This window comes from Salvelinus alpinus, chromosome 26, assembly GCF_045679555.1.
Source record: "Salvelinus alpinus chromosome 26, SLU_Salpinus.1, whole genome shotgun sequence".
Taxonomy (NCBI): Eukaryota; Metazoa; Chordata; class Actinopteri; order Salmoniformes; family Salmonidae; genus Salvelinus; species Salvelinus alpinus.
The window spans coordinates 25,119,894-25,138,596 of record NC_092111.1 but is presented as its reverse complement, the minus strand read 5'-3'; the positions used below and the strand labels follow the sequence as shown (position 1 = coordinate 25,138,596).

General features: G+C 45.7%; 1 protein-coding gene across 1 annotated transcript in view; it reads right to left on the bottom strand.

Annotated features, from left to right (window-relative positions):
* Positions 1–615: 615 nt before the first annotated feature.
* LOC139555027 (ankyrin repeat and IBR domain-containing protein 1-like) overlaps positions 616–18,703 on the bottom strand; it is a 28,707-nt gene continuing 10,619 nt past the window's right edge. The window contains exons 7-21 of the mRNA XM_071368411.1: positions 11,541–11,658; positions 11,185–11,396; positions 10,689–10,777; positions 10,358–10,502; positions 9,899–10,056; positions 8,071–8,159; positions 7,675–7,805; positions 6,844–6,978; positions 6,289–6,375; positions 6,086–6,152; positions 5,446–5,591; positions 5,102–5,280; positions 4,898–4,949; positions 4,444–4,567; positions 616–4,352 (exon numbers count right to left, since the gene is read on the bottom strand). Of these exons, the coding sequence (XP_071224512.1) occupies positions 2,233–4,352; positions 4,444–4,567; positions 4,898–4,949; positions 5,102–5,280; positions 5,446–5,591; positions 6,086–6,152; positions 6,289–6,375; positions 6,844–6,978; positions 7,675–7,805; positions 8,071–8,159; positions 9,899–10,056; positions 10,358–10,502; positions 10,689–10,777; positions 11,185–11,396; positions 11,541–11,658 (3,852 nt within the window). The 3' untranslated portion in view covers positions 616–2,232. The remainder of the gene's footprint in view (positions 4,353–4,443; positions 4,568–4,897; positions 4,950–5,101; positions 5,281–5,445; positions 5,592–6,085; positions 6,153–6,288; positions 6,376–6,843; positions 6,979–7,674; positions 7,806–8,070; positions 8,160–9,898; positions 10,057–10,357; positions 10,503–10,688; positions 10,778–11,184; positions 11,397–11,540; positions 11,659–18,703) is intronic.

The window sequence follows — 18,703 nt, the reverse complement described above, 5'->3', positions numbered from 1 at the left end:
TCTTAGTCCTCCTCTGCCTCTCTTTTTCCCTCCATTCTTCTTCCTTATTCCAAGTATACATCTCCTTATGATAATACTACACTTCTCCTGACATACATCTTGTTCTTGCCTTCTCAAGGGACGCCATTTAACCGGCTGTCACAATCTCCGTACAATCAGCACGAACACCTCGGGATGTAACGCTCAACAGTGCATCTCACTTGTAAAGCAGCTGCTTCGTCTTGATGTTCTTCTTTATAAAAAGCTACCGCAACACTTTTCCATTTCAAACAAGCGCAATCTCTTTCTCCCGGATTCCTCGATTCATTCCTCAAACAACCACAGATAAAACAAGTTATACAAATCTTTGGAACATCTAGAGATTGATAGAAAATCACAGAAATGCGTGACAGGAAAGATTCAGTCGATGTATGGTGAGACCCTATAACAGAAGTACTAGCATTCCATTGTTAATGAGCAATTGTGTTAGTGCACCTTCCTTTATCGATAATGTTGTTTAATGAGGTTGTCCAACTCCCTTGTTGAAAGCCTTTTTACTGTATCATGATGCAAGAATTCTATAGTGACAAAATATGTAGTCAATATCATTGAAAGAAAAGTAAATTGAAAGAAATGTGTTTTTTTAAATCTTTTTTTTATTGAGAGTAAACGTTTTACTAATACTTTCACTCCTTGGCCACACATCGAATGTCACTGTCTTTCATATGGACTGGGAATGTATCAAGTATCACCTATGAAAGTGCAAATAACAACAAGGTTTATGGTTGCCAGGGTACAGTAATATAAAAATCAGATGCCTGGGTTACAAACTATGACACAGCCACTGGCCTTGAAACTCTCAATTAAGTACCAAGAAAATACCAAAAAAAAATACAAAAAAAAATATCTAATAAAAACCTTAGTGTGAATAAAATTTGACTAAATAAACAATTATCTTAACTTAAAACAGTGGTGTTGTACAAAAAAATACACTCCAAATCCAGACTTCAGTGTTCCATTTCATGTTTTGTATGATCAGCGCACGTCACATCGCACCCTACTATAAACTAGTGCACTACTCCAGATGGTTGCACACTACACCCAACAGTTAAGTTAAACCATGGTTGTGTTTCTAAATGTTATTCTATATCCAATGACTACTTTATTAAGCAGCTTATTACAATTAAATAAGATAAATATGATTTTAGAAATTATATTATAAACTCTTGTAGACTGCAGATTCATCTCTATAAAGTTGACCATATTATAATCATCCTACCAGTGCTAACCATCTCTATAACACCAACACAAGAAAAATAACAGCCTCCTGTCCTATACCTAGCCAAAGACCTGGGACAGTAGGAGTGCTGATCTAGGATCAATTGAGCCTTTTAGATCATAATGAATAAGATTAAATAGACAGGGAGGACCTGGTCCTAGATCAGCACCACTACTCTGAGACGCTTGATACATATGGCAACAGACCACAGCTGCTTCCAAAAACACATCTTATCTCAAGAGGAAAGGAAACCATGTGAAAAACAAAAGAACCCTATAGTAGTAATAATAGTCATACTATTCTTGCACGTTGCTTGAGGTTCCATATGAAAAAAGGGGATTCTCAATAAAAATGAGGCACACTGATCAACTCAGCCGTGGACTGTTTCAAAAGAATAGCCATGTCACGGTCCCTCTCTCTCTCCCTCGCTCTCTCTCTGTCATGGAATTTGATCTGGATAAATAAAGGTTGACTAAACAGTAAAACAACTCGCCCTGGTCTTAGGCTGAGGCGACCACATACAGTCAGTCCATCAGTAGTGGAATGGATATGGACGATAAAATCACTAAAGTTACTCATATTTGATTGTATTTAAACACATCTCATCTGCTCTGATCAACTCTGGTCACTGCATGACCTGATCAGACCTGGGTCACATGACCTGATCAGACCTGGGTCACATGACCTGACCAGACCTGGGTCAAAATAACTATTTAGCTTTCGGTGCCCAGCAAGCTAAATCAAGTGGACACCCCATGTTTAACGTCAGACTTTTCTCCTGTTCTTTCCTCTAAGTGCTTTTCATCCCGAAATCTTTCCTAAGCTCTTTCTCTGATAATGCTATTAATCCCTCTCTCTTCCTCTCTTTTCTCTCAGCTTTTCTCTCCCTCATCTCTGTCACTGCTGCTTATCATTATCTCGCTCCCACTCTCCTCCTCTCTTCCTCCTGCTCTCTGTCATCTGTCTGTCTGTTGTCACACCAGGTGAACTTGCTCTTCCCACTCCGCGTGTGATTGGTCCTCCACTACCCAGGGGGTGGGGCTTGAGTCTGTCTTGGTAGGAGTGAGGTTGTTATCTCCACAATGTGTGTGTGAGTGTATGTGTGTGTCCATTGCGTCCTGCGACAGGTCCGACACAAACCCTGTGACTACACACTCCACACACTCCTCACCCTCACAAAACTCCAGATCCAGAGTGCTGGGTCTTTTAACCTCCAGGCTGTCTACAGGGCCGGGGGAGCCAGCCTGTCCCCTACCCGCCTCTCCCTCCTGGGCCTGCCGTAGCTCGGCTAGGGCCTCCCCGCTGAAACTGGCCTGGGCGTCAGGAGGGGAATCACTCTTTGGGTCCCCGCCGTCTTGGGGTGAAACAGTGGGTGAGTCTGTCTCTGTGTCCGGAGGTGAGTATTTCTCCGGGGGTGAGCCAGTCTCGGAGCTAGCTGAGGGGATGAGGTCGATGTTCTGGGGGCTGTCCTGGGGGTGTGTGTGTTGGATCCAGGCCATGATGTTGTCCAGGAGCAGGGCTTCAGCTGAGGGGTCCAGGCGCTCCAGGCAGCCCGGGTCACTGGGGGTGAAGGGACCTCCTGGAGGGACCACTGGGGAGAGGAGGAGTTCTGGGTCTGGGGAGGGGAGCAGGAGGCCGTGGGGGTCTGAGGTAGGGTGATTGGGGTCTAGGCCATGGGGGTCTGAGGAAGTGCGGTATGGGTCAGGATTCGAGGTGTAGTCTGGGTTAGGGGTGTAAGGGTCCAGGTTAGGGGTGTAATGGTCTGGGTTAGGGGTGTAAGGGTCTGGGTTAGGGGTGTAAGGGTCCAGGTTAGGGGCGTAAGGGTCTGGGTTAGGGTTGTAATGGTCTGGGTTAGGTTTGTAAGGGTCTGGGTTAGGGGTGTAAGGGTCCGGGTTAGGGGTGTAAGGGTCTGGGTTAGGGGTGTAATGGTCTGGGTTAGGGGTGTAAGGGTCTGGGTTAGGGGTGTAAGGTTCTGGGTTAGGTTTGTAAGGGTCTGGGTTAGGGGTGTAATGGTCTGGGTTAGGGGTGTAAGGGTCTGGGTTAGGGGTGTAATGGTCTGGGTTAGGGGTGTAAGGGTCTGGGTTAGGGGTGTAAGGGTCTGGGTTAGGGGTGTAAGGTTCTGGGTTAGGGGTGTAATGGTCTGGGTTAGGGGTGTAAGGGTCTGGGTTAGGGGTGTAATGGTCTGGGTTAGGGGTGTAGTGGCTGGAGTGGCAGCAATGGTGGTGGTTCTGGTCAGGATGTGTGTCCTGGGTGCAAGAGATGGTTTGGACTGGTTCAGGGTTATGGGGAAGGCTGAACATAGCATATGGCTCTGGGTCTGAGGGGTAAAGGCTTGTGTGTTTAGGGCTAGAAGATGCTGTAAGGTCTGTGTGAGGAGGAGATGTTTTAGTGTAGAGGCTGGGTTGGCAGTGAACAGAACTGTAGAAGGCATTGATAGTGGGATGGCCACGGTTTTGGTTTTGACCACAATTATGGTCGTGTTCTGGAGTGAAGGGAATGTTGATAGTGGTGTGGTCCTGGTTATGATCACAGGTGTGACCGTAGCCGTGTGTATAAGGTGTGCTGTGGTCAGGTTCCAGAACAGCATAGTTGTGGTCAGTTGTATAAGATGTGTAGCTAAGGTCCTGACTCTGACTGTACCTGGAGGAAGGGTTGTAGTGGTCGTAGGTGTGGTCTAAGCTATATGGCGTAGGGATATTAGTGTTGTCTAGGGTATATGGAGTAGTTATTTGTCCCAGTCTCATCAGACTTTCTCCTAGCTCTAACAGCTCAGCATTTAATGACTGGTTAGGGTCTGGTCTAGGGAGGTTAGAGGAGCCACTGGCCCCCAGAGAACCACCCACTCTGGAGGGGTCCTGAGTCTCACTGAGGCCCCCCACCCCTGGACCCATTACTGGCCCTATATCCAGACCCTGTCCAGACCCAAGCCCTGGGCCCTCAATCACACCAGAGCCTCTCTCCAGTCCTCCTCCCATCCCTCTCTCCCTCCGTGAGTCCTGTAGTGACAGTTGGATGGCCAGTAGAATGTTGGGGTCATCTTCATCCAGTGACCTCAGAGGCTGTCTCCGCCCCTCAACTCTCTCCTGGAGGACCTCTGTCACACGTAACAATAACAACACAACGAAACGTCAAAGAAACACAGGCCCTACTGATAAATTACTGTGTGTGTGTGTGTGTGTGTGTACCTGTATTCTCAGGGTTCTGGTTGGGTTCAGGAGTACTGCTGTTGCTCCTCAGACTGTGTAAACTTGGCATGTCTCCTCTACGACGCGGCCGGTGTCTCCGCCGGTACTGGAAATCTGCATACTCCTACAGGTAGTACATTATACAGGTCAGGTATTTATTTTAACTAGGCAAGTCAGCTAAGAACAAATTCTTATTTTCAATGACGGCCTAGGAACAGTGGGTTAACTGCCTTGTTCAGGGGCAGAACGACAGATTTGTACCTTTTCAGCTCAGGGATTCGACCTTGCAACCTTCCGGTTACTAGTCCAACACTCTAACCACTAGGCTACCTGCCGCGTGGTAAAATGGATGTTTGTGCTAAGATGGAGGATGTGGCTACAAATATGGACCTGTTGCTCAAATTCTTATAGAGGAACGGTATAAAAGCTTGACAATGGTGTTATGTGTAGTTACCTCAGGAGAGGTGAATCCCAGGTACTCCCAGTCCCATGATCCAGCAGGGAAACTGAAACACATTCAATGTAGAGCTTTGTAAAGAAAGGATTTATAAACATTTGAAGTAATAGCCAACCCTGTTCTGTCTACTGCCTGTTGGGAAAAAGATCTCTCTCTCTCTCTGTCGGTCTCCCTCCCTTCCTCACTTTCCCCCTCCCTCACCTCCTCCTAGGTACTTCAGGTGAGTCGTTAGGGGCCACCCCTCTAGCCACCGAGGCCAGGAACTCCTCTCTCTTCTGCTGTACCAGACAGGCAGCGCTGACGATCTTATGACACGGCGTACGCAGGTAGGGACGGTTCACCTTCTGAGCCAAGTCCTCCACCGCCATCTCCAGATCAGTCTGGGGAACAGAGGGATGAGTAGAAGGGTAGAGAAATTGGGAGAGAGTGGAGGGTGAGGAATTCATCTCTCTCACACACACACACACACACACACACACACACACACACACACACACACACACACACACACACACACACACACACACACACACACACACACACACCTGCATGAGTTCAAATATCTCCTTCTGTGTGCTGTGAGGCTGGAGGAAGAATCCGTAGGGGTAGGAACACTTCAACACACGACGTGTCTTCAACAACTCACACACACCGTCCTCTATAAACCTGGTGTCTGGGGGGGAGCCCTCACCTAGAGGAGAGAAACACACTGCTGTTAGAAACACACAAATACACACACACACACACAAATACACACACACTGCTGTTAGAAACACACAAATACACACACACACACACACACACACACACACACACACACACACACACACACACACACACACACACACACACACACACACACACACTGCTGTTAGAAACACACAAATACACACACACACACACACACACACACACACACACACACACACACACACACACACACACAAATACACACACACACACAAATACACACACATACACACACACACACACACACACACACACACACACACACACACACACACACACACACACACACACACAACCACACACACACACACACACACACACACACACACACACCATACGCAGGACACAACGTCCTCTCCCTCCATCGTTATACAAGAGGAGAGGCAGGGACAGCCTCTGAGGTAGAAAGTAGAGTCAGGTAGGTCAGAGACTCACATCCAATGAAGGCTCTACTCAGCTGTTCCATCTTCTCTTTGGCTGTTTTCAATAGTCTCTGTTCTAACTAGAGAGAGAGAAAGAGAGAAGATACAGGGGGGTAGAGAAAGAGAGAGAGCGAGAGGGATAGGGAGAGACATCACATTTTAGAAAACAACATTGGTAGATATCATAAATACAATATCATGCTGTGTGTGTGTTACCTTATAGCTGTGTTCATGGTTCTTATAGCGGCTGTAGTAGTGCATGAAGCGGTCCAACTCCTGAAAACTCTTGTGCTTCTTTTCCGCCTGAAAAACACACACTCCTGTCAAATACTTAACGTAAAATGTCAGAGTGTGTGCAGTGCTAGTGTGTGTGGTATGGTCTTGTTCTTCTATCCTCGTGGCGACCTGAAATCCGCAGATGTCCCCATTTTAAGCTTAGGGTTTGGTTTAGGGTTAGAATTAGGGTTAGGCGTTAGGGAAAATAGGATTTTTAATGGAAATCTATTTTAGGTCACAACGAGGATAGAAAAAGTATGTGTGTGTATCTGTGTGTGTGTGTGTGTGTGTGGTTATGTGTGTGTGTGTGTGTGTGTGTGTGTGTGTGTGTGTGTGTGTGTGTGTGTGTGTGTGTGTGTGTGTGTGTGTGTGTGTGTGTGGGTGTGTGTGTGTGTGTGTGTGTGTGTGTGTGTGTGTGTGTGTGTGTGTGTGTGTGTGTGTGTGTGTGTGTGTGTGTGTGTGTGTGTGTGTGTGTGTGTGTGTGTGTGTGTGTACCTCTCCAGTCATCTCTTTGGACTGCTCCTCTAGCTGTGTGATAACTTCATAGCGTGTACAGCGGTAGTATCCTCCAGTTGAAGAGCTGTGTTTCTTCCACTCTTCCAGACAGATCCAGCAGAAGTCATATTTACACTGCAGACAGAGAAACAGGTGTTGTACATACATGGTAATAACCCTGTCTTATTGCTTTAATATGGTGTCCCGCCTCCCGGGTGGTGCACTGCATCGCAGTGCTAGCTGTGCCACCAGAGATTCTGGGTTCGAGCCCAGGCTCTGTCGCAGCCGGCCGCGACCGGGAGGCCCATGGGGAGGCGCAGAATTGGCCCAGCGTCGTCCGGGTCAGGGAGGGTTTGGCCGGTAGGGATATCCTTGTCTCATCGCGCACTAGCGACTCCTGTGGCGGGCCGGGCGCAGTGTACGCTGACCAGGTCGCTAGGTGTACGGTGTTTCCTCCGACACATTGGTGCGGCTGGCTTCCGTGTTGGATGTGCGTTGTGTCAAGAAGCAGTGTGGCTTGGTTGGGTTGTGTTTAGGAGGACGCATGGCTCTCGACCTTCGCCTCTCTCTCTCTCGAGTCCGTACGGGAGTTGCAGCGATGAGACAAGACAGTAACTACTACCAATTGGATACCACGAAATTGGGGAGAAAAAGGGGGTAAAATAATAATAAAAATATATATATATGGTGTCCCACTGTTTCAATATCTTCCTCAATGCCATTAAAATGCACGCACGCACACACACACACAATGTCGCTCTCAAAGCATCTTATTTCTGATATCTCTCCTCCCTGTCTGTGTGTGTGTGTGTGTGAGAGAGGTGTGTGTACCTTGGCACACTGCATGTGGTTGCAGCCCTCATTCTTCTGTATGGGAGACTTGCAGTTGGCACAGGGTTTAGAGTTGGTTAACAACCACAGACAGTTAGCTGCATCCTCATACGACTCCGATACACCTGCCACTGGATACACATACAAACATCACAAACATGCACACACACACACATACCAAGATCAAGCGCACACACACATACCAAGATCAGCATATACAATCATGCATTTATCATAACATTCTGTGTGTGTGTGTGTGTGTGTGTGTGTGTGTGTGTGTGTGTGTGTGTGTGTGTGTGTGTGTGTGTGTGTGTGTGTGTGTGTGTGTGTGTGTGTGTGTGTGTGTGTGTATATGTGTGTATATGTGTGTATGTGTGTGTGTGTGTGTGTGCTCACACTCCTCTGGCTTCATCTCTGAGACTTTCTGCAGCCACATCCTCCATGTCTGACAGTCGCATGGCTCATGGGCCTCACCTAGACACTCCCTGGAGAGAGAGACAGATAGAGGAGAGGAGAGAGAGGAGAGAGAAGACGGGGAGAGAGAGAGAGAGAGAGAAAGAAAGAGAGGAGAGAGAGGGGAGAGAGAGAGAGAGAGAGACAGAGGAAGAGAGAGAGAAGAAGAGGGGGAGAGACAGAGGAGAGAGACAGAGGAAGAGAGAGAGAAAAAGAGGGGGAGAGAGAGAGAGGAGAGAGACAGAGGAAGAGAGAGAGAAGAGAGAGAGGAAAAGAGGGAGAGAGAGAGACAGATGGAAGACAGAGGGGAGAGAGAGGAGAGAGAGACAGATGGAGGAAGAGAGAAAGAGGAAGAGAGGGAGAGACAGATGGAGGAAGAGAGAGTAAGAGAGGGGGAAGAATATAAATGTACAGTGCATTCGGGAAGTATTCTGACCCCTTCACTTTTTCCACATTTTGTTATGTTATTCTAAAAGATTTTTTTTTTTATCCTCATCAATCTACACAACACCCCATAATGACAAATCAAAAACAGATTTCTAGAAATGTTAGAATTATTTTTTATTTTTTTCCCCAGAAACATCACATTTACATAAGTATTCAGACCCTTTACTCAGTACTTTGTTAAAGCACCTTTGGCAGCGATCACAGCCTCGAGTCTTCTTGGCACACCTGTACTTGTGGAGTTTCTCCATTCTTCTCTGCAGATCCTCTCAAGCTGTCAGGTTGGATGGGGAGCGTCGCTGCACAGCTATTTTCAGGTCTCTCCAGCGATGTTAGATTGGGTTCAAGTCCGGGCTCTGGCTGGGCCACGCAAGGACATTCAGAGACTTGTCCCGAAGCCACTCCTACATTGCCTTCTTGGCTGTGTTCTTAGGGTTGTTGTCCTGTTGGAAGGTGAACCTTCGCCCCGAGTCTGAGGTCCTGAGTGCTCTGGAGCAGGTTTTCATCAACGATCTCTCTGTACTTTGCTCCGTTCATCTTTCCCTCGATCCTGACTAGTCTCTCAGTCTCTGCCCCTGAAAAACAACCCCACAGCATGATGCTGCAACCACCATGCTTCACTGTAGGGATGGTGCCAGGTTTCCTCCAGACGTGATGCTTGACATTCAGGCCAAAGAGTTCAATCTTGGATTCATCAGACCAGAGAATCTTGTTTCTCATGGTCTGAGTCCTTTAGGTGCCTTTTGGTAAACTCCAAGCGGGCTGTCATGTGCCTTTTACAGAGGAGTGGCTTCTTTCTGGCCACTCTACCATAAAGGCCTGATTGGTGGAGTGATGGTTGTCCTTCTGAAAGGTTCTCCCATCTCCACAGAGGAACTCTGGAACTATGTCAGAGTAACCATCGGGTTCTTGGTCACCTCCTTGACCTTAATATTGACAGGTGTGTGCCTTTCCAAATCATGTCCAATCAATTGAATTTACTACAGGTGGACTCCAATCAAGTTGTAGAAACATCTCAAGGATGATCAATGGAAACAGGATGCACCTGAGCTCCATTTCGAGTCTCACAGCAAAGGGTCTGAATACTATGTAATTGTCATATTTCAGTTTTTTACATCTAAAAACCTGTTTTTGCTTTGTCATTATGGGGTGTTGTGTGTAGATTGATGAGGAAAAACATTAATTTAATCAATTTTAGAATGAGGCTGTAACGTTACAAAATGTGGAAAAAGTGAAGGGGTCTGAATACTTTCTGAATGCACTGTATCATTCTCTACATTAGAGACTTTTCCCCATGAGACGGTCTGATGTGTGTGTGTGCGTGTACCAGCAGAAGAGGTGACCCTTGCCACAGTCAACTGCAGGGGAAGGCAGCAGGGGGAACCCCAGGTGGTTGACCCCCGGACCAGGTCTGGTCAGTCTGACCGCTCTCTCACACCGCACTGCCGGGCACCACCGGATAGATGGGTTGTTCTCCACGAACGCCTAGAGAGAAAAGATACACACACACGCGCAGGCAAGCACTCACACACACACACACACACACACACACACACACACACACACACACACACACACACACACACACACACACACACACACACACACACACACACACACACACACACACACACACACACACACACACGCGGACAGGGAGGAGAGATATCAGAGATAAGATGCTTTGAGAGCGACATTGTGTGTGTGTGTGTGTGTGTGTGTGTGTGTGTGTGTGTGTGTGTGTGTGTGTGTGTGTGTGTGTGTGTGTGTGCGTGTGTGTGCGTGCCTTGATGTCGAACTGCAGGTATCGTTTGTCCATCTCTCTGGAGACAACACTCTCTATAACCTGAACAGGCACCAGCTGGTAACAGTCACAGGCAGGACAGAAGATGTTATGAGCCTCACCCTCCTGGATCTTCACATTCAGAAACCTGAAACAAATTACATTCAATTCAATTCAATAATTATTGGATCCACAGTCAAGATTTAAATTGATATGGCTTGCTCTTGCCGTTTATACTGTGCATTCCTGCCTTCCAGATTGTGTGTATTGTGTGTAGAATTTCCCATGAGGATCCATCATGTTTAATTCAATTCAAACAGTGTAAGTGACGTACCCTTCCCAGCAGGCTCGGCAGAACTCATGACCACAGGACATGTCTATTGGGTCTTCAAACACTGAGATGGAACACAGGCAGATCCCACACTGGAGGGAAAGAGACACCCCACACAGTCAGAGGTATACACTACATCACACACAAACACGCACATATGTGTTACGGATGTCACGTTGCTTGCTTAGCAAGTACCACTCCCAACCTCGATTCGGTTCATACCTGGCTGGAACTCGAGACCTCTACTTTGCTAACACACGTGACCGCCCTCCTTAACAATGTTCCAATGGTTGGAGACACCCAAAAGGTACTAATTGGATGGCTCCATTCTCAACATTTCAAGCTAGCTGTGGAGTGAGCTTACGGTACGTTCTTAACTCTGTTACACACTCACACAGGCAGCCAGGGCTTGATGATTGGTTGGTTAGTAGAATCAGGTGTGCTCGTGCTGGGATAGAACAAAAATGTGCAACCTGTACCAAAATGTCATGTGACTCACCGTAGTCCCTCCCTCCTCCCCTGGGGTGAGGCAGCTGTCAGTGAGGGAGGTGAGGGTTAGGGTGAGGGGGGAGCGAGGGGTGCGCGGGGAAGGCAGGGTGTCCCAGGCGTTGCACCCGCTGGGCGGGGGGGTGGGCATCAAGACCCCAGACCGCTGGCAGCACTCCTCAGAATCACTCATCCAGGCTTCCAAAAGCTTCTCCCTGTCCCAGTCTGTTACACACAGAGACAGAGAGGTTGGAGCGAGACACACACACACACACCTTCAACAGCTCCTACATGTCCCAATTAGATACACAGAGACAGTTTACACACACACACACATGAAACACACACACATGAAACACACACACACACCGTGTGCTCTGAGCAGTGCCTCAGCGGTGAAGAGAGGAGCCTGTAGCATGTCAGCTGTCTCCACTATCAACATGTCCTTCAATCTCCTCAAGTCCTGCAGCTTCAAACCCTCATAGGGCTGGGGATGAGAGGGGAGGGAGATAGGGGAGAGATAAAGAGAGAGAGGGAGAGATTAAGAATTGAAAAAGCTAGGAAAAAAATTATCAAAAACCATAACAATATTCTGCAGCTGCTTGTCCCTCTGTGGCTACATTTCACAGCAAATGCATCTCTGATTTAAAGTGTGTGTGTGTATGTGTGTGTGTGAGATTGATTTGATTTATTTCATTATTATATTGTCTTGCATCTTCAAGATGACCACCCCACGTTGGCTTACAAGACACTGTATCTGCAGTAGCAAAGACTTTTTCCACATTTTGTTGTGTTAATTAAAAATGGATTATATTGAGATTTTGTGTCACTGCCCTCCACACAAAATCCCATAATGTCAAAGATGACGCAATCCCGATCGCACTCACCACTGCCCTTTCCCACCTGAACAAAAGGAACACCTATGTGAGAATGCTGTTCATTGACTTCAGCTCAGCGTTCAACACCATACTACCCACGAAGCTCATCACTAAGCTAAGGACCCTGGGACTAAACACCTCCCTCTGCAACTGGATCCTGGACTTCCTGACAGGCCACCCCCAGGTGGTAAGGGTAGGCAACAACACGTCTGCTACGCTGATCCTCAACACTGGGTGCCTGCTTAGTCCCCTCCTGTACTCCCTGTTCACCCACGACTGTGTAGCCAAACACGACTCCAACACCGTCATTAAGTTTGCTGATGACACAACAGTGGTAGGCCTGATCACCGACAACGATGAGACAGCCTATAGGAAGGAGGTCAGAGACCTGGCAGTGTGGTGCAGGACAACGACCTCTCCCTCAATGTGAGCAAGACTAAGGAGCAGATCATGTGGTCCCGTGTGGCTCAGTTGGTAGAGCATGGCGCTTGCAACGCCAGGGTTGTGGGTTCATTCCCCACGGGGGGACCAGGATGAATATGTATGAACTTTCCAATTTGTAAGTCGCTCTGGATAAGAGCGTCTGCTAAATGACTTAAATGTAAATGTAAATCATGGACTACAGAAAAAGGAGGGCCGAACATGCCCCCATTCTCATCGATGGGGCTGTAGTGGAGCGGGTCGAGAGTTTCAAGTTCCTTGGTGTCCACATCACCAACAAACTATCATGGTCCAAACACACTAAGACAGTCGTGAAGAGGGCACGACAACATGTTTTCCCCCTCAGGAGACTTGGCATGCGTCCCCAGATCTTAAAAAAGTTATACAGCTGCACCATCGAGAGCATCCTGACCGGTTGCATCATTGCCTGGTATGGTAACTGCTCGGCATCTGACTGTAAGGCGCTACAGAGGGTAGTGCGTACGGCCCAGTACATCACTGGGGCCAAGTTTCCTGTCATCCAGGACCTCTATACTAGGCGGTGTCAGAGGAAAGCCCAAAAAATTGTTAAAGACTCCAGTCACCCAAGTCATAGACTGTTTTCTCTGCTACCGCACGGCAAGCGGTACCTGAGCGCCAATTCTTGGACCAAAAGGCTCCTTAACAGCTTCTACCCCCAAGCCATAAGATTGCTGAACAATTGCTGACTGCTGAACAATTAATCAAATGGCCACCCGGACCATTTACATTGACCCCCCCACCCCCCACCCCTTTTGTTTCTAAACTGCTGCTTCTCGCTGTTTATTATCTATGCATAGTCACTTTACCCCTACCTACACGTGCAAATTACCTCAACTAACCTGTACCCCCGCACACTGACTCGGTACCGGTACACCCTGTATATAGTCTCGTTATATACATACATACATACATACAGTGGGGCAAAAAAGTATTTAGTCAGCCACCAATTGTGCAAGTTCTCCCACTTAAAAAGATGAGAGAGGCCTGTAATTTTCATCATAGGTACACCTCAACTATGACAGACAAAATGAGAAAAAAAATCCAGAAAATCACATTGTAGGATTTTTTATGAATTTATTTGCAAATTATGGTGGAAAATAAGTATTTGGTCAATAACAAAAGTTTATCTCAATACTTTGTTATATACCCTTTGTTGGCAATGACAGAGGTCAAACGTTTTCTGTAAGTCTTCACAAGGTTTTCACACACTGTTGCTGGTATTTTGGCCCATTCCTCCATGCAGATCTCCTCTAGAGCAGTGATGTTTTGGGGCTGTTGCTGGGCAACACGGACTTTCAACTCCCTCCAAAGATTTTCTATGGGGTTGAGATCTGGAGACTGGCTAGGCCACTCCAGGACCTTGAAATGCTTCTTACGAAGCCACTCCTTCGTTGCCCGGGCGGTGTGTTTGGGATCATTGTCATGCTGAAAGACCCAGCCACGTTTCATCTTCAATGCCCTTGCTGATGGAAGGAGGTTCACTCAAAATCTCATGATACATGGCCCCATTCATTCTTTCCTTTACACGGATCAGTCGTCCTGGTCCCTTTGCAGAAAAACAGCCCCAAAGCATGATGTTTCCACCCCCATGCTTCACAGTAGGTACGGTGTTCTTTGGATGCAACTCAGCATTCTTTGTCCTCCAAACACGACGAGTTGAGTTTTTACCAAAAAGTTCTATTTTGGTTTCATCTGACCATATGACATTCTCCCAATCTTCTTCTGGATCATCCAAATGCTCTCTAGCAAACTTCAGACGGGCCTGGACATGTACTGGCTTAAGCAGGGGGACACGTCTTGCACTGCAGGATTTGAGTCCCTGGCGGCGTAGTGTGTTGCTGATGGTAGGCTTTGTTACTTTGGTCCCAGCTCTCTGCAGGTCATTCACTAGGTCCCCCCGTGTGGTTCTGGGATTTTTGCTCACCGTTCTTGTGATCATTTTGACCCCACGGGGTGAGATCTTGCGTGGAGCCCCAGATCGAGGGAGATTATCAGTGGTCTTGTATGTCTTCCATTTCCTAATAACTGCTCCCACAGTTGATTTCTTCAAACCAAGCTGCTTACCTATTGCAGATTCAGTCTTCCCAGCCTGGTGCAGGTCTACAATTTTGTTTCTGGTGTCCTTTGACAGCTCTTTGGTCTTGGCCATAGTGGAGTTTGGAGTGTGACTGTTTGAGGTTGTGGACAGGTGTCTTTTATACTGATAACAAGTTCAAACAGGTGCCATTAATACAGGTAACGAGTGAAGGACAGAGGAGCCTCTTAAAGAAGAAGTTACAGGTCTGTGAGAGCCAGAAATCTTGCTTGTTTGTAGGTGACCAAATACTTATTTTCCACCATAATTTGCAAATAAATTCATTAAAAATTCTACAATGTGATTTTCTGGATTTTCTTCTTCTCATTTTGTCTGTTATAGTTGAAGTGTACCTATGATGAAAATTACAGGCCTCTCTCATCTTTTTAAGTGGGAGAACTTGCACAATTGGTGGCTGACTAAATACTTTTTTGCCCCACTGTATATACATTTCTTACCTCTTTCTTGAACTGCACTGTTGGTTAAGGGCTTGTAAGTAAGCATTTCACTATAAGGTCTACACATGTTGTATTCGGCGCAGGTGACAAACGAAGTTGGATTTCATTTCATTTTGATATGAAATATGTTTTTAGAAATCTTTACAAATTAATTCAAAATGAAAAGCTGAAATGTCTTGAGTCAAAAACTACTCAACCCCTTTGTTATGGCAAGCCTAAATAAGTTCATGAGTAAAAATGTGCTTAACAAGTTACATAATAGGTTGCATGGATTCACTTTGTGTGCAATAATAGTGTTTAACATGATTTCTGAATGACTACCTCATCTCTGTACCCCACACATACAATTATCTGTAGGTCCCTCAGTCGAGCAGTGAATTTCAACCACAAAGACCAGGGAGGTTTTCCAATGCCTTGCAAAGAAGGGCACCTATTGGTAGACATTGAATATCTCTTTGAGCATGGTGAAGTTATGAATTACACTTTGGAAGGAAACCGCTCAGGGATTTCACCATGAGGCCAACGGTGACTTTAAAACAGTTACAGAGTTTAATGGCTGTAACAGGCGAAAACTGAGGATGGATCAACAACATTGTAGTTACTCCACAATACTAACCTAAATGGCAGAGTGAAAAGAAGGAAGCCTGTACAGAATACAAATATTCAAAAACATGCATCCTGTTTTCAATAAGGCACTAAAGTAAAACAAAAAAATGTGGCAAAGAAATGTACTTTATGCCCTGAATACAAAGCATCATGTTTGGTGTGAATCGAACACAACACATCACTGAGTACCACTCTTCATATTTTCAAGCATGGTGGTGGCTGCATCATGTTATGGGTATGATTGTCATCAGCAAGGACTCTGGAGTTTTTTAGGATGAAAAGAAATGGAATAGAGCTAAGCACAGACAAAATCCTAGATGAAAACCTGGTTCAGTCAGCACTGGGAGCCAAATTCACCTATCAGCAGGACAATAACCTAAAACACAAGGCCAAATATACACTGGAGTTGATTACCAAGATGACATTGAATGTTCCTGAGTGGCCTAGTTACAGTTTTGACTGAAAATCTATTGCAAGACTTGAAAATGGCTGTCTAGCAATGATTAACAATCAACTTGACAGAGATTGAAGAATATTGTACAGTCCAGGTGTGCAAAGCTCTTAGAGACTTACCCAGAAAGACTCACAGCTGTAATTGCTGCCAAAGGTGATTCTAATGTATTGACTCTGTGTTGTGAATACTTATGTAAATTAAATATTGTGCCAACATTTAGAAAAACATGTTTTCACTTGTGTGTACATGGGTGAGAATTGTGTGTACATGGGTGAGAAAAAACATATATATTTAATACATTTTGAATTCAGGCTGTAACACAACAAAATGTGGAATAAGTCAAGGGGTATGAATACTTTCTGAAGGCACTGTATATATGGTATATCGATTGTGTAAATTCTGTATCTATATATCTTGTCCATATATTCTGGTCCTGTATATTGTTTATTGTGGCAGCACCATTTCACAGAGTCAATACCTTATTATTTTATTTATTTACCTAAGTATTCAGACCTTTTGCTATGAGACTCGAAATTGAGCTCAGGTGCATCCTGTTTCCATTGATCATCCTTGAGCTGTTTCTACAACTTGATTGGAGTCCACCTGTGGTAAATTCAATTGATTGGACATGATTTGGAAAGGCACACACCTGTCTATATTAAGGTACCACAGTTGACATTGCATGTCGGAGCAAAAACAAAGCCATGAGGTCGAAGGAATTGTCCGTAGAGCTCCGAGACAGGATTGTGTTCAAGGCACAGATCTGGGGAAGGGTACCAAAAAAGTTCTGCAGCATTGAAGGTTCCCAAGAACACAGTGGCCTCCATCATTCTTAAATGGAAGAAGTTTGGAACCACCAAGACTCTTCCTAGAGCTGGCCGCCCAGCCAAACTGAGCAATCGGGAGAGAAGGGCCTTGTTCAGGGAGGTGACCAAGAACCCGATGGTCACTCTGACAGAGCTCCAGAGTCCCTCTGTGGAGATGGGAGAAACTTCCAGAAGGACAACCATCTCTGCAGCACTCCACCAATCAGGTAAAGTGGCCAGACGGAGAGTGGCCCAGCCAGAGCCCGGACTTGAACCCGATCAAACATCTTTGGAGAGACTTGAAAATAGCTGTACAGCGACACTTCCCAGCCAACCTGACAGAGCTTGAGAGGATCTGCAGAGAAGAATGAGAAAAACTCCCAAAATACAGGTGTGCCAAGCTTGTAGCGTCATACCCACGAAGACTCGAGACTGTAATCTCTGCCAAAGGTGCTTCAACAAAGTACTGAGTAAAGCATCTGAATACTACTGAAAAAAAAACAATTTCATAAATTTAAGAATAAGGCTGTAACGTAACAACAATTGGAAAAAGTCAAGAGGTCTGAATACTTTCCGAATGCACTGTAGGTTCATACGAAAAAAATTAACATTTGATAAACAAAACCAAAAACTATTTTAATGATATAGCTTGTCTTGACGTATAGTCCATGCTTTGCAAAAGAAAATTGCACCCAGAAACACTTATTTTCTAAATAACCATTCCAGCCTCTCTTAGTCTCTAACCCAAAATAGTTCTGGTTTCAGTTGTTGCATTTTATCAAACAAGGTTACTCTCAAATCATCATATAAAGTACAGTACAATAAAAAGTGCAGTTCATTCTCAATCTCCCCTGAATCGCAAACAGTACATAGCTGCTCTTCTTCCATTATTGCATTAAACCTATCTTAATTGCCAGAGGAAGTATTCTGGTTCTCAACTGGGCACACAGTGACCTTTGGTTTCTTGTTAGGTGAGAGGTGACATAGGGTTCCTGTCACGTTCGTTGTTTAAATAAGTGGACCAAAGCGCAGCGTGAGTAGAGTTCCACATATTTATTGAGGTGAAACTTCAAAAAACAAATAAATAAACGAATGTGCAGTTCGTAGCGCACATAGCACTAAACACAAACAATATCCCACAACGCAGGTGGGAAAAGGAACACACTAAGTATGATCCCCAATTAGAGGCAACGATATTCAGCTGCCTCCAATTGGGAACCATACTCACCCACCAACATAAAACTTAAATAACTAGAAAACCACCCTAGTCACGCGCTGACCTATTACACCATAGAGAACCCCGAGGGCTCTCTATGGTCAGGGCGTGACAGTTCCAGATCATAGTTGTTTTTGATTTGGTTGTTCTGAGTCTTGGTTTAAGTCATATATCAGTTGTCCATTTTTCTTTGTAGCTAAGCTTTCACTTGTGTTTGATTATGTTGACATCGTAACTTCTTTCTAAATATGTGTTGTAGATCCGCTTCCTTAAAAACTGAATTTAGTTCCTTTGTCCATGGGTAATTGTGTTCCTTTGTCCATGGGTAATTGAGTTCCTTTGTCCATGGGTAATTGAGTTCCTTTGTCCATGGGTAATTGTGTTCCTTTGTCCATGGGTAATTGAGTTCCTTTGTCCATGGGTAATTGAGTTCCTTTGTCCATGGGTAATTGTGTTCCTTTGTCCATGGGTAATTGTGTTCCTTTGTCCATGGGTAATTGAGTTCCTTTGTCCATGGGTAATTGAGTTCCTTTGTCCATGGGTAATTGTGTTCCTTTGTCCATGGGTAATTGAGTTCC